Source organism: Typopeltis vanoorti, chromosome 13 (genome assembly GCF_054136105.1).
Source record: "Typopeltis vanoorti isolate ZY-2024b chromosome 13, IOZ_Tvanoo_1.0, whole genome shotgun sequence".
NCBI classification, from domain to species: Eukaryota; Metazoa; Arthropoda; class Arachnida; order Uropygi; family Thelyphonidae; genus Typopeltis; species Typopeltis vanoorti.
Genome location: NC_143561.1, coordinates 97,956,338 through 97,971,438, shown reverse-complemented (window position 1 = coordinate 97,971,438; position 15,101 = coordinate 97,956,338). Strand labels below are relative to the sequence as shown.

The window sequence follows — 15,101 nt, the reverse complement described above, 5'->3', positions numbered from 1 at the left end:
TGTTTTCCTTACTAACTGAGTCACTCTCCTGGCTTGTTCTTTATACTCTTCATGTGACTGATTATTACAGATCAGTGAACATCCGCCTAGAAGAACATGAAAGATACATTCGCTACTATTACTATAGCAAGTCGGGACTGGCAGACCATGCTTTGGACACTCCTTCACACAGGATTAGATGGAGGAAAACGAATGTGCTATTTAGGAGTCGTTATAGATCTGAAAGATTATTTTTTGAGTCAGCAGTGGCTTTGAAGAATTCTCCCAACCCTAACAAATATGGTTGCATTAATTTGCCAAAAATTTGGGAGACGATTATCCTAAGAAAAACTCCTGGATAACTGCTGGTTTTTGAGGGCACCAAAAATAGGACTTTAGATCTTTTGTCTTTTGCAATTATATTGTTTCACTCACTCACTGTCGCGTTTACATGTGTGTTGTGCTCTGATGATGCTGATTTGAAAATCAGCGAAATATTAGCGTTAATAAAACATCTTTGTTGATAAAAGTGTTTGTGGTGTTGTTAATACCGTGAAAAAGAAGTCATGAATAACCATCAACACCTAAGCTTATCTGTTAGATTCATAATTCATCTTGTACTGCCTCCAAAGTACAGGAATACCTTGTATAGCACGGTTTTGAACAATGCGGGTTTGAATCTAACGCTGTTTTTATTATTACACTTATCATTATTACACTAACATTGTCAACACTGACCGGCGACTCCTGGACACCGCAAGTGACAGTCGAGAACCATGTTTATGCAGTAGTTATTCGATTGGCTCTCACGTAGACACGTTCTTTCCCTGCGGCATTTTATTGTTTACGTTAATATTAGTATTTAATATTTTTTTATTATTTAAGTATGAGTGAAAAGAGACAAAACAAAGAAGACACTGTTGGAGTAACAAAAAATTTGCTTCGTTTGCTAAAATAGCATGTGAGAATTCAATGAATGAGTCATCTGTATGAACAATTATTCAGAGCAAAGAAAAGATTAAACAACATGGAATAAGCACCGCTTCTTATATGTCAGAAGTGATCACGAGAAATCAATCTTCTACAATGGAAAATATTGAACGCCTTCTAATGATCTGGATTGAAGATTGTGATCAGAAAAAGATTCCTTTGAGTTAAATGATAATCCAGGCAAAAGCAACAAGTCTATGTGACAAAATAAAAGAAAATGAAGGTGGTACAACCAGTGAAACTTTTATAGCTAGTTGCAGATGGTTCTACAATTTCAAAAAGTGTATGGGACTCCATAATGTAAGAATCCAAGGTGAATGCGCAAGTGCTGACATTAAAACTGCAGAATTATTTCCCAATGAATTGAAGAAGCTTATTGAGAAGGAAGGCTACACAGATGATCAAATTTTAAACGCTGATGAGACTGGCTTGTTCTGGAAAAGAATGCCATCATGCACATTTCTAACAGAGAAGGAAAAAACACAAGCTGGGTATAAAGTGTCAAAAAATCGATAGACACTTTTACTAGAAGGTAATGCATCAGGTGATTTAAAAATGAAGCCACTGTTAGTGTACAGAGCAGAAAACCCAAGAGCTCTTAAGGGCTTTACAAAGAACAATTTACCTGTTCATTGGTGTTCGAATAAAAAAGTGTGGGTGACTCGTTCAATTTTCGAAGACTGGTTTAAAGCTTGTTTTTGCCCTTAAGTTAAAAGCTATTGTAAAAAGAATAATATTCCTTTCAAAATTTTTATTTTATTATACAATGCGCCAGGCCATCCAACTCTGTTGACTGACTTAGATGAAAATGTCAAGATTCATTTTTTCCCTCCAAACACATCAATTCTGCAGCCGATGGATCAAGGTGTTATCTCCACTTTCGAGGCTTACTATTTAAGATGAACTTTTGCTCAAGCTATTAAAGCTGCAGCAGAAGATTCTTGGACTTTGAGTGAATTTTGGAAGAAATTTAACATAAAAGATGTCATTCAAAATATTTATGAATCTTGGCAAGAGGTGACTCAAAGCAACATGAGAGCCGTATGGCATATCTTGCTGCATTGTTCAAAGGACTTTGTTGAATAAAAGAAAATGAAGGAGGTACAAATCTTTCTGTGTTGAAAGATTTCCTCTTTCAACACAGAAAGAGGAAATCTCAACAGAAATTGTGCAGATGGGCAGACATCTTGGTTTTACAAGTTTCGATTGTAACAATGTGAACGAATGTATTGATTCTCATTCAAATTATCTGGATGATGAAACCCTTTTGGAGTTGGAACAACAATGAGCCTATAAAGCAGAAGAACACAAAGATGACCCTACTGATATCATGGTTGAAGAATTTTCCTTTGCTGACCTTTCAACTTTTGTGAGAAAAATCGCCGAAACTTCCGACTTTCACATAAATGCCAAACCCGAATTTGGAAAGGAGCATCAAAGTGAGATAAAGTCTCAATAATGCCATCAAATGCTACAGAGATCTGGTACTAGACAAGGATGGTTCAATGAACACTAAAAGACTACTTTAGTAAAAAGTAAATTATTGTATGCTAAAATTGAAACAATATTTGTTTTGTTTTCTACAATATCAGTTTAAAAGAATTTTATTTGTTATTTAGTTATTAAAAATAACAATTTTTTTTTCATTTTTAAACATTTGTATTATTCAAAATTTTTGTAATAAACAATTTTAAATTGAAAACCTTTATAAATCTTTAGAAAACCTTTAGAAAATTAGTGTTCTGTAGTATACTAATGTAGATTTTTTAGTATTTAGTATTTTATCTTATATTTAGGTATTTAGTATTTTATCATATATTTTTATTAAGATATTTTAATATTTGGGTCGACGAATTTAGTTGTTGATTTTTTGTCTGTTTTTATTGTGTTTTTCTTTAGAAAATTAGTGTTTTGTAGTAAACTAGGGTAGAGTTTGGTATTTTATAGTGTATTTAGTAATTTATCATATATTTTTATTAAGACATTTTAATATTTAGTATACGTGCCACCAAAAAAGAGCAAGGACGGTAATGCTAAAAAAGCACCGCAGGTGAGAACAAGAAGGTTAGCCCTGTTAACAAGGTTATTGTGCACATGGAAGAAGTTAACAAAAATGAATTAACCGCCAAAATAGCAAAGTTGAAGCAGATCATCAGAGAGACAACACAGGAATTGCAAAAAGTTGAGAGACGTTTATATGAGCACAGGGAGAAAAATGAACAGGAAAATAAGAAACAACAAAGCAAGGAAACAGGTAAGTCAAATAATAACGAAAATCAGGTAAGTGACGTGTTTAGTAAAAAGAAAGAAATTATTTGGTATGGTGACTCTATAATAAAACATGCTATAGATGAGAGCGTTATAACATCAAATCCCAACGTTATAACAAGTTGGGATTTGTCATGGGAATTTTCCTGGAGCAAAAATTAAAAATATAACTCAAGTAATTCAAAAAAAAAGAAAAGTAAATGAAATGGTAGTTGTAGTAGGTACGAACGATTTAACTGGTGACAAGTTCAGTATGAGAGAGAGAGAGGACATGAAAGGGTGCTGGAAGAGGCGAGAAGGAAGAGTGAGAAAGTGAAAATCATTAGTATTTTACCTTGCTATGACAAAAATGAATCAAAAAGAAGGGCTGTGATGGCAAACGATTCAATTCATAGGCTATGTAGAAGGAATGGATGCGAATTTTTGGATGTGGAGTGAGTTTGAGGGAAGATTGGATTTGTATAAGAGGGATGGCCTACACCTGAATTCGTTTGGTATCAGGAGTCTGGAAAAAATAACTGGTATGAGACCTAACACAGAGAGTCAGGGAAACTAAATTATAAAGGGAAGAATGATGTGAATGTGAGTGTAAGATCGAAAATGGTATATAACTGTGTTAATGATGGGAATGGGATTTGTCATGGGAATGTTGATGAGGTGAGAACGATTTCGGGTTTGTGTTCGTCCGGTTTGGACCAATCATATGTGTGCAGAGATGTCTACATGTGTAAAGCATTAGAGAAGAATAGAGATCTGCAAGTTGTCCAATTGGGTCAGGCAGACTGCAAACAAGGGTATACTAAAGAACATGAAGGTAGATTATTATGTCTGTACACAAATGCTAGGAGTATCAGAAACAAAGGAATAGAGTTTGTTGACTTAGTCAATATGTTGCAACCTCAGATTGTAGGAATTAGTGAGACCTAGCTATCAGAATCAGACCTATTAACTGGTATCGAGTGTCATGGGTACAGTATTTTTAGGAAGGATAGAGTGGATAGGAGAGGAGGGGGGGGTGCTGCTAATGATATTGGATGACTTAAATCCAGTTAGAGTTGAGACCTATGAATGTAGTAATACTACTAACATTATTTCACATGGCAGTGAGTTTGAAGCCATCTGGTGTAAAGTGGAATCTAATGAGACAAATTACACATTGGAGTGTTGTTACAGACCTGGTGGATCGGTTGCTGGTGATGAAGAAATGCATCACCAAATAGAAAAGGTGAGCGCGAAAAGAGTAATCATAATGGGAGACTTTAATTATACAAATATTGATTGGGTAGCAGTAGAATCTCATGAGAAGAATGAAAATGCATTTATTGAGCTGTTGTGGGACAACTTACTCATGCAGCATGTGACAGAAGGAACTCAAGGTCAAAGAGTTCTAGATTTGATTACAGTGTCAGAGGGCATTTCAGTTAAAGACATAATTATTCTGCCTCCAGTTGGTGACAGTGATCGTGCGGTACTCACTTGGGAAGTGACTAAGTTTATTAATGTTCTGTTCAAAAAAGGTTACATGTTGAACTACAAAGCAGGAAATTATGACCAACTGAGGAGTATACTAAGTTCAGTAGAATGGGATCGGTTGCTGGATGGAAAGGATATTGACAGTGTATAGGAAGCATTTAAACAATATTTAAATGATGCGATATCAGTATGTGTCCCGAGAGTTCGAAGAATAAATAGAGTAGGAGTCAAATGGATGTTTAATCTTATTAAGCAAGAGATTCGAAAAGAAAAGGACGATGTGGAAGGAATACCATTTGCATAAGGATGATGTTATTAACGTTATAAGCAGCGGGCTAGAATAGTCACAACTGTTGTACGGAAAGCAAAGTCTGATTATGAAAAGAAACTGGCTCTGCATGCTAAAGACAACCTACAAGAATTCTATCGATATGTTGCAAGTAAAAGAAAGAATGAATATGAAAGAATAACTCTTCTAAATCCAGATGGAGTGAGGGTTACTGATGCAGAAGAGGTTGTTCAGTTAATGGGTGCCCATTTCGTTAAAAGCTATCAACCTAGTGAACGCAACATTGAGCTCACTGTTACCTCTTCACTAGATGAAGAAACGCAGTTGTGTGAGGTCGAGGTATTAGAGCTGTTGCACAGACTGAATAAGAATTCAGCAATAGGGACTGATGGAATATCAGCATGTGTGCTAAAAGAGTGTTCAGCTGAATTGATCATTCCTTTGACCAGGGTGTTTAATATGAGTCTCAGAACAGGGAGATTCCGCAGGAATGGAAGGAATGTATGGTAATTCCATTGTATAAGGGTGGAAGGGTGATGCAAAGACCGATGTATCAAAATATCGACCAATTATTATCTCAGGAGTGGTGGTGAAGATTTTAGAAAAATTAGTTAGGGCCACATTCAGAAATGGGTTGACAGTGAATCTCTACTTGGCAATGAACAACATGGGTTTACTAAGGGAAGGTCATGTTTTAGCAACTTGCTCACATTCTGTGACAATGTTATCATTGAACTAGACAAGGGGAATGGATACACCATGATACTTTTGGATTTTGCTAAGGCTTTTGACAGAATACAACATGACAGACTGCTGCATAAATTGGAAAAAATGAGTTTGGGTTATACAACATTAACATGGATAAGAGGATGGCTGACTAACAGATATCAAAAAGTGGTAAATGGGGGATCTGAGTCTGCAAGGTAACAAGTGGTGTACCACAAGGATCAGTGCTTGCTCCACTGTTATTCAATCTGTACATTAATGATATTGGGAAGGATTTGACAAGCAACATACGGTTATTTGCTGATGATGCAAAGATAGGTAGGGTAATCAGGAATGCTGCTGATATGCAGTCCTTGTAGAATAATTTGAATAAGCTGGAATTGTGAGCATGGGAAAATGGGTGTCAGTTCAATGTCAGTAAATGTAAAGTCATTCACTTCGCATTATTACCTATCCAATGTTGTATTATGTTGGTGGGAATAGGCTAAAATGATGAGGCTAGGGATCTTTGAGTGTTAATAGATAGGAAGTTGAAGTTCAGGTGCCACATGGCAAAGATTACAAATACAATTCAAAAGATAATTGCAATGCTGAAACGAACGTTCACATGTAAAGATAAGGATGTTATTTTGCCTCTTTACAAGGCCTTGATAAGACCTCACTTGGAGTATTGTGTGCAGGTCTGGTCTCCTGGTTTCTGATGTGATTCTGATATATATCGGAGAGAGTACAAAGGTGAGTGTTAAAAATGATATCAGAATTGTGGAATACTGATTATGAAAACAGGTTGAGAATTTGTAGATTGCAGACGCTAGCAAACAGGAGAAAGAGGGGTGATATGATTGAGACTTACAAACTGCTCAAAGGGTCATACAGGATTTCATTTGATGGGATTTTTCAATTTATGGAGGGTGGAGAAAGGACGAGAGGGCATCCTTCGAAGCTGAGAATGAAGGATGTAAGGGCTAGATTTTTCTCTCAGAGGATGGTACGTGATTGGAGTGGATTGCATTGGATGTTGTGAGTGCAAGCAGTGTGAATGAATGCAAGAATAAGTATGATAGCTGGTGTGTGTAGTATGTGGCCTCTCTCGATGAGTCTCTGACTCCCTGGAGTCCTCTGACTCTTAATAATAATAATAATAAATAGGCCTCAAACAACGCGGTTTTGCATATACGCGGACGCTTCTTGGAACCAATCAACTGCATTATACAAGGTATTCCTGTACTTCTTCTTGTAGATTTCATGCTTAAGCCATGCATTTATCCATTTTTACACCTACCTTATACAGCCTTTACCTTTTGAATATATTCACACATTGATGCTGTCATGTATTTCTTTGTCAGTTCCCAAGCAGCCTTTATTTCCTTACTGCTGAATTCCTCATTCTATGCTATAACTCCAAGCTGTCTGCTAAGCTTGTCATAATCACCAGCCTTTTAATTCCACATATATCATTTATTATTATTATTACCCCAAGACCTAGTAGAGTCAAAGACTCATCTGGGAGGTCCTTTTATCACACATACAGCTCATCATACCATGTTTTAAACACACTCAAACTCCTTGCAGACACCACATTCTCAGGCAAGGCATTCCAATCATTTACATCTCTGCACAAAAAAACCTGCCTCTCACTCCCCTACTCACACCCTCTTTATACAGTTTCCAGGGATGACTTCTGGTTCTCCCATGATCTCCCACTACTTTCTGTAGAACTTCTCCAGCATTGATCCTATAACAACTGCTTACCAACTTGTAGGTCTCTATCATATCTCCCCTCCTCCTCCTATCCACCAGACTCTGCAAATTACATCTTCTCAATCTTTCCTCATACTCAACATTCCAGAGGTTAGAAATTACCTTAGTCAGTCACCTTTGGACCCTTTCCAACATCTCTTCATCCTTCTGAAAAACCCAGTGACCAAATCTGCGCACAATAGTCCATATGTGGCCTAATCAAAGCCTTATACAATGGAACAAGAATCTCCCTACTTCTACACGTCAGTGTCCTCTGCATCATTCCCAGAAGCCTTTGTGTTGTCTTCACAATTTTGGCTATGTGGCCCCTAAATTTTAGATTCTTATCCACTATCACCCTCAGATCTCTTATTTCCTCCACCTCACCCTTTCCTCACAAAAGTCTGCATATGACTAGCCACAACACAGGTGATTATTTCATGATCACTTTCACCAATTGGAGGAAAGTTTGAAACTCCACTCACAATTACATTCTCTGATGATATGATGAGATCCAAAACTCTCAATCTTCATGTGCCCTCCTTTATGTCCTGCCTGAGATAGTTACCTTTCAAGAACTCGAGAAATTCATTTTCCTTATTCCCAAATGCTGTCTCTTCATTCCAATCTATACAGTCATTAATTAAAATCACCCATAATAATTACCCTTCCTTTGTTCACTAATCCAAGTTGTTTATACATTTCTTCATCATTACCTTCCACATTCCCAGGCCTATAGCAACATCCAACTCATAACCATTGCCCCTTTACGTCTACATAAGGTAGACATGAATTCCCACGCTATCATCAGCAGCACTTCCCTTCCCTTCTTGCCCTTTCTATCCTTGCAAAAATTACTGTATCCTTCCATTTCTATTCCTATTACAATATCATCTTCCTTCAACCATGTTTCATTCTGATACTTCTGGCTTTTGTAAACAAATATAGCAGTTCATTTTCAGGTCTATAGCCAGTCCTCTCCAAGCCATGTGTTGGTTGTTATTTCCTCACCACACCTGCCCAATCACCTTTATTATTATTTTTATTATTACGGGCAACCCCAAGGAGTCCTTAGGCTCATCGAGGGAGCCCTAAACATCATGCCAAGAACTATTTTGCATTCGTACAGTATCTATCATACTTTACTTTGAACTCATTCACAGTCATGGCAACCACAACAGTCTCTGGTAGCTTATTCCACTCATTCATCACTCTCCAAGTGAAAAACCTTATTTTAACACCCTTGCTAACTACACTCTTGCTCAGTTTCCATGGATGACCCCTAGTTCTGTCACCACCAGACCTCATCTGAAAAATTTCCTCTGAATTAATCTTGTAAAAACCCCTCAGTAATTCCCTGTCTCAATGATATCATCACTTTTCCGCCTATCAACCTGTTCTCATAAGGTTCATTCCATAGACCAGCTACCATCTTGGTCACTTGCCTCTGGATCCTCTCTACCTCCTCCCCATCGCCAAGAAACCTTAGTATTCTGATCTGCGCACCGAAGTCAGATAGGATCTTATCAATCAAGGCTCGATAAAGAGGAACAATAACCTGCCTGTCTCTGCTTGTCAAAGAATTCTTCAGAACCAAGTGATCTGATGAGCTGATTTAGCCAATTTTGCTATGTGCCCCCTAAACTTCAACTCCCTATCCATAACACTCCCAAATCTCTGGCTTCATCAATTTCCTGGAGAACAGTTCCACCAATGTGGTATTCTGCTGCTAATCTTTTCACACCCAAAATGCATAACCTTACACTTTGCCACATTAAACTGACATCCATTCACCTTAGCTCAGTCTTCCAATCTATTCAAATCATCCTGGAAAATTTTGACATCATGTGTATTCATTATTCTCTACCCAACTTTGCATCATCAGCAAATAACTGAACAGTTACTCTCTGATTCTTTCCTATATCATTAATGAACGAATGAAATAGCAGTGGTCCAAGAACAGAACCCTGTAGCACACCGCTAGTCACAGGCCTTCTTTTGGACTCTACTCCTGAATAAACCTCTCTGATATCTCTCCATTAACCACCCTCCTATCCATCTCACCAACCTTATATTCATCCCCATGTGCTGCAGCTTACTGATTAAAATTCTGTGTGGTATCCTATCAAAGGCCTTAGCAAAGTTCACCAGTATCACTGTAAACTCATTACCCTTATCCAGTTCAGCCATCACTGTATTACACAATGTGAGCAAGTCTCTACCATCTACCCTTCACAAAACCATGCTGCCTCCCATACAGTATCCCATTTCCATCTATCCATTTCAGTATTTTGCTCTTGACTAACTTCTCCAATACTTTGACAATGACTCTTGATATGCTGATTGTTCGGTAATTTGCAACAGCGGTTTTGGAGCCTCCTTTATGCAATGGAACTATTTTCCCATCTTTCCTTCCCCTCGTGACTAGCCTAGAGCTGAGACTTAAATTAAACAATATGATCAAGGGCAGCGACAATTTCTTTGCTGCTTCACATAAGACTGGAGCTGGTATATCATCCACTCCCACAGATATATTCATGTTAAGGTTCTGTAATATACTATTCATTTTCATTTCATTCACCTCAATTCCCGTAGAAGTAATTGGTTCCCAATTACTTCTATGGGAACCAATCCAGGCAGTGATATACATTGCAAAGTGTTTGCTTAGTAATTCTACTATTTAGACTGTTTCAGTTATCTCCCTACCATCAGCAATCCTTAAAATCATTCTGCCGTATACATTTTTTCTTTTACTTGCAGCATATCGAAGGAACTGTTTGGGATTCTCTTTAGCTTGCATTGCTAATTTCCTTTCATAATCTGCCTGTGCTTTGTACTGTTCATGTTCCTGCGGGTCACCGTTCTCCTTAAATTCCTTCCATAATTGTTTCTTTTTGTGCAGCTCAATCTTAATGGTGTTATTCATCTATTTAACTCCCACTTGATGTACTCTCCAGACTCTAGGTATGCAGTCAGCCATTACCTCCCTCAAACACTCATTTATCATCATGTGTATTCATGACATCATGAATGAAAAAAGGATTAAACAACTGGAATCCAGGACTGGAATGAAAAGGAATAAACAACTTCTTCAGGAAGAAATTGTTTATGCTGTAAAGCACTGTCATGAGTAACAAACGACACCTAAAGCCTTTCTAAATGTATAGTAGTAATTATTGTTATTATGCGAAACCATTTATTTAATTTTTTCTGCTAATATTTTTAGAGAGTAAATACCTAAACTGAAACTGTTCTGATGTTTTACATTAACATGAATTAGCTCATGACAACTACTGTATGAATTTTCAGGAAATATACAGACTATTTTTATTATTGCAACACACATCAGTGGCGTCAAAAAACATATACATGTAAAATATTTGATTATATAGCAGTTGTTGAAGATCATCTTATTATTTTCTTTAATCTAAAAAAGAAATTTATCCTTTGCATATTTACTTACTGAAATAAACTTGCATCCCAACAACAGTCAGGGCAATTAATGTATTATTGCAATTTTTTTTTTTATTCCCTTCTCAAAATCAGCTGTTTGATTCTGTGATAAAGTGCTGGGGATCACAGTTTTCCTTTGTTGCAGTTCAGTATCAGAGGTAAGTCAATATATTTACTTATGTAATCAATGTGGTTTCTTACTGATAATCTTTCATTAATATTTAAATCATAAGTTACCAAATTGTTATTCTTGTTGATGTACATAATATTGTAAAACATGTATTAAACTTTACTTATAATTAATTGTTATCAATTTTATATATATTTATTTAATTTTTTTATTATTTACATAGTCTGGAAACCCTGCTCTAAAAACCAAACATGGAACTTTTTTCAAGCCACTTCAGGCCTCCAGTAAGCAGGGAGGTGGTCTCACACCAGGCAATGAAATTCATCTCCCACTTAAAGGATGTAATATCCTATCAAATGCCTTAGCAAAGTCCAACAATATTGTAGTGTATCCATTTCTTTTATTCAGCTCAACTGTTACTTTATTTATAAAATATGAGCAAATTGCTCAACATGGCCTTCCTTTAGTACACCCATGTGGTTCCCTCCACAGTATATCTTCTTTGTCCACCCATTTCTATATGCAAGTTGTTACTCACTTCTCTAAAATCTTCACAATTACTCTAGAGATGCTTATAGGTCAATAGTTGACACATCAGCCTTTGCATCACTTTTGCAATGGGATTATCATGCATTATTTCCATTCTGTGGAATCTTTCCTGAGCTAACTCAGATTACACAAACATACCAAGGGTTCTTCCAGTTTGATTGAACATTCCTTTCACATACGTGCTGATATCCCATCTGTCTCTTTTGCCAGATTCTTATCCAGGTTATGCAACATCTCTAGAACCTACTTGTCATACACCTCTTCATCCAATGTATTGGTAGCACTGCGCACTATGTTACATACACCAGGTTGATAGATCTTGGCAAAGTGATCACTTATTATTTGAACTATTGCATTGCTTTTGATACAAGGGTATCTTTTGCATTCAGTAAAGTTATTTGTGGTCTGGTAACCTCACTAACATCATTAATTTTCACGCCAAGAAAGCACGATTTTGTCAAACCCTCATCAATCATACTTTTTATGAATGAATTGCCATGCAATACTTGCTCCTTGATTTTCTTTCAATCTTGGTTAAGCCCTCATTTTTCTTATCTCACATTTCTTTCTTTCTTTTATCAGATGATCCACTTGCCAGACATTTTTTGCATTCACTCCAGCTCATGCTTCACCCTATGTACCAATCTGCGTAATGCGCAGCCATCTCTTCATTCTTTACATCGTCATACTATTCTTTTGTTCAACGTTTTTACTTTCTCTCTTCTAGATTCTTGCTTTTGCTAACTTTCGCTTCTACATTCTTGCTTTCGCTAACTTTTGCTTCTATATTCTTGCATTCTTTCACTCCATCAGTTTCACTAGCTTTCATTTATACCATCTTTTATCTTTTCATTCTCCTTCGCATTTATTGTCTTGTGGTCTAATAATATATCGTACTTCCTACAAATTCCATACCTTCCCGTGTCTCCCATCCATTCTTTCCACAAACACATCCCTTATACTCCTCCATACATACATCTAAAACTCACAATATCAAATCAGTTTTGAAAAGTCTATTTTGTTAATGCCACTTGATTTTCACTTCGCTTGCCTAGTCACACCAGTTGACACCTGTGTGGATGATCTTATGAGTACAGCCATTGTGTTATGTTTAATAAATAATAAATCTAACAATTTAATAAATCATGCAGACACACTTCATTCTCATAAATAAATAGCACAGCACCAAAATCCAAAAAAATATTGCTGATTATTACTCAAAATACACTTAATCTTTTCTGGAGCTCCTTACAAACACTATGCATATTATGGCTCTCTAGCAGCAGCATTTAATTTTCTTAAGGTTCAGAGGACAAATGAAGAGGAGTGAAATATATAAACCATGGATTTATGCAGATACTTCTGAGAAAGGGATGTTATTATTATTATTATTATTATTATTATCCCAAGACCTCATGGAGTCAAAGACTCATCTGGGAGGTTCTTTTATCACACACACAGCTCATCGTACCATATGTCTTAAACACATTCAAACTCCTTGCAGACACCACACTCTCAGGCAGGGCATTCCAATCATTTACAACTCTACACGAGAAAAACCTGCCTTTCACTCCCCTACTCACACCTTCCTTATACAGTTTCCAGGGATGACCTCTGGTTCTCCTTCTGTCTACCATTATTTTCTGTAGAATTTCTCCAGAAAATAGTGATAGATAATAGTGAAAATTGTGTTATAGGGATTGATCCTATAACAATCCCTTACCAACTTTCAGGTCTCTATCATATCTCCCCCTCTTCCTACTGTCCACCAGACTCTCCAAATTGAATCTTCTAGATCTTTCCTCATACTCGACATTCCAGAGGTCAGAAACTACCTTAGTCAGTCTCCTTTGGACCCTTTCCAACATCTCTTCGTCCTTCTGAAAACCAGCTGACCAAATCTAGGCACAATAGTCCATGTGTGGTCTAATCAAAGCCTTATACAACGGAACAAGAATCTCCCTACTTCTACACGTCAGTGTCCTCTGCATTATTCCGAGAAGCCTTTGGGTTGTCTTCACAATTTTGGCAATGTGTCCCCTAAATTTCAGATCCTTATCCACTATTACCCCCAGATCTCTTATTTCTTCCACCTCCAACAACATATCCTCAATAAGCATAAATTCTGCATCCCATCTTTGTTTTCCAAATTTTAAAACCGTACATTTTGCAACATTGAACTCATATCCCCATTTCCGTGTCCAATCACTCAATTTATTCAAGTCTTCTTGCAAGGCCACAACATCTTTACTACTCTTCATGGTTCATCCCAACTTTGCATCATCTGCAAACAACTGAATATCTCCATCCAAATCTTCACCTATAATTAATATACAAGTTAAACAGTAATGGCCCTAAAACAGACCCCTGAGGCACTCCACTAGTGACTTTCCTTTTCCTGGATATCGCCCCCCCCCATACACAAATTGTTGATACCTATCAGTTAAGCCAGTCTCCAATCCAATGCACTAATCTAATATCCATCCCCCATCTACTCTAGTTTGACTATCAACTTATCATGCGGTAATGTATCAAAAGCCTTTGCGAAATCTAAGTATATTACTGTGTATCCTTCTCCTCTGTCCAAGGATGTCACCTTATTGTAATAAGTAATTCATGCTGTCTATCAAAGATAATACCATTGTTGTCAACCCAATTCTGGATCCTAGTTCTCACAAGCTTCTCCAACAACTTAACTACAACACCTGACACACAGATAGGCTTATAATTTGATGCTTGAGTTCGATCACCTCCTTTATGAAGGCACACAATCTTGTCACTTCATAAAATTCATAGCAATTTGTTGTCAATACCACTAGGTGTGCTCAGTAGCTGTACTGCACTCTCTGTGCTGGCTGGCATGCTTTTTCTATATTCTAGCACTCTGGTTGGTGTGCTAGAAGAAACTGAACTAATTAGAGATTTTAGTTGATGGAAGTTGAAATTCAAAGGCCATATAGCAAAGATTGTGAATACAACTCAGAGGATAATTGCAATGCCCTAATTGACATTGACATATAAGGATAAGGAAGTAATTTTGTCTCTGACAAGGCTATGACTTGACCTAACCTGGACTTGTGCGTAGATTTGGTGTTGTGGTTTCCAAGATGATTCAGATACAGCAGGCAGGGTGCAAAGGTGCCAGTATCATTAAAGATGATATTGGCACTGTGAAGTTACATTATGAGGGGTGATTGAGAATTTATTAATTGCAAATGCTAGCAAACAGGAGAAAGTGGGAGTTGGGGGGTTAGATGTCTGCAAATTTCTGAAAGGGTCATACAGATCCCAGTAGAGAAACAACAGGGCAGTCACAGAACTTGAGAATGAATGCAGTCATGAAAGGGATAGGTTAATTCAAGGTAAAGTCTCTCTCTCTCTCTCTCTCTCTCTCGGTACTATCTGAGATGGGTGAAGTTGTTTTCTCAGCAGTCCATTCTTGGTTATATCTTCCATTAGAATTTTCCATGTCACTATAAACCATGGAAGTCTTGGAGTTTCCTC

General features: G+C 37.1%; 1 protein-coding gene across 1 annotated transcript in view; it reads left to right on the top strand.

Moving 5' to 3' along the window:
• LOC150100406 (uncharacterized) overlaps positions 1–15,101 on the top strand; it is a 621,895-nt gene that overhangs the window by 297,788 nt on the left and 309,006 nt on the right. The window contains exon 17 of the mRNA XM_090402392.1: positions 11,012–11,076. Coding sequence (XP_090258518.1) covers positions 11,012–11,076 — 65 coding nt within the window. The remainder of the gene's footprint in view (positions 1–11,011; positions 11,077–15,101) is intronic.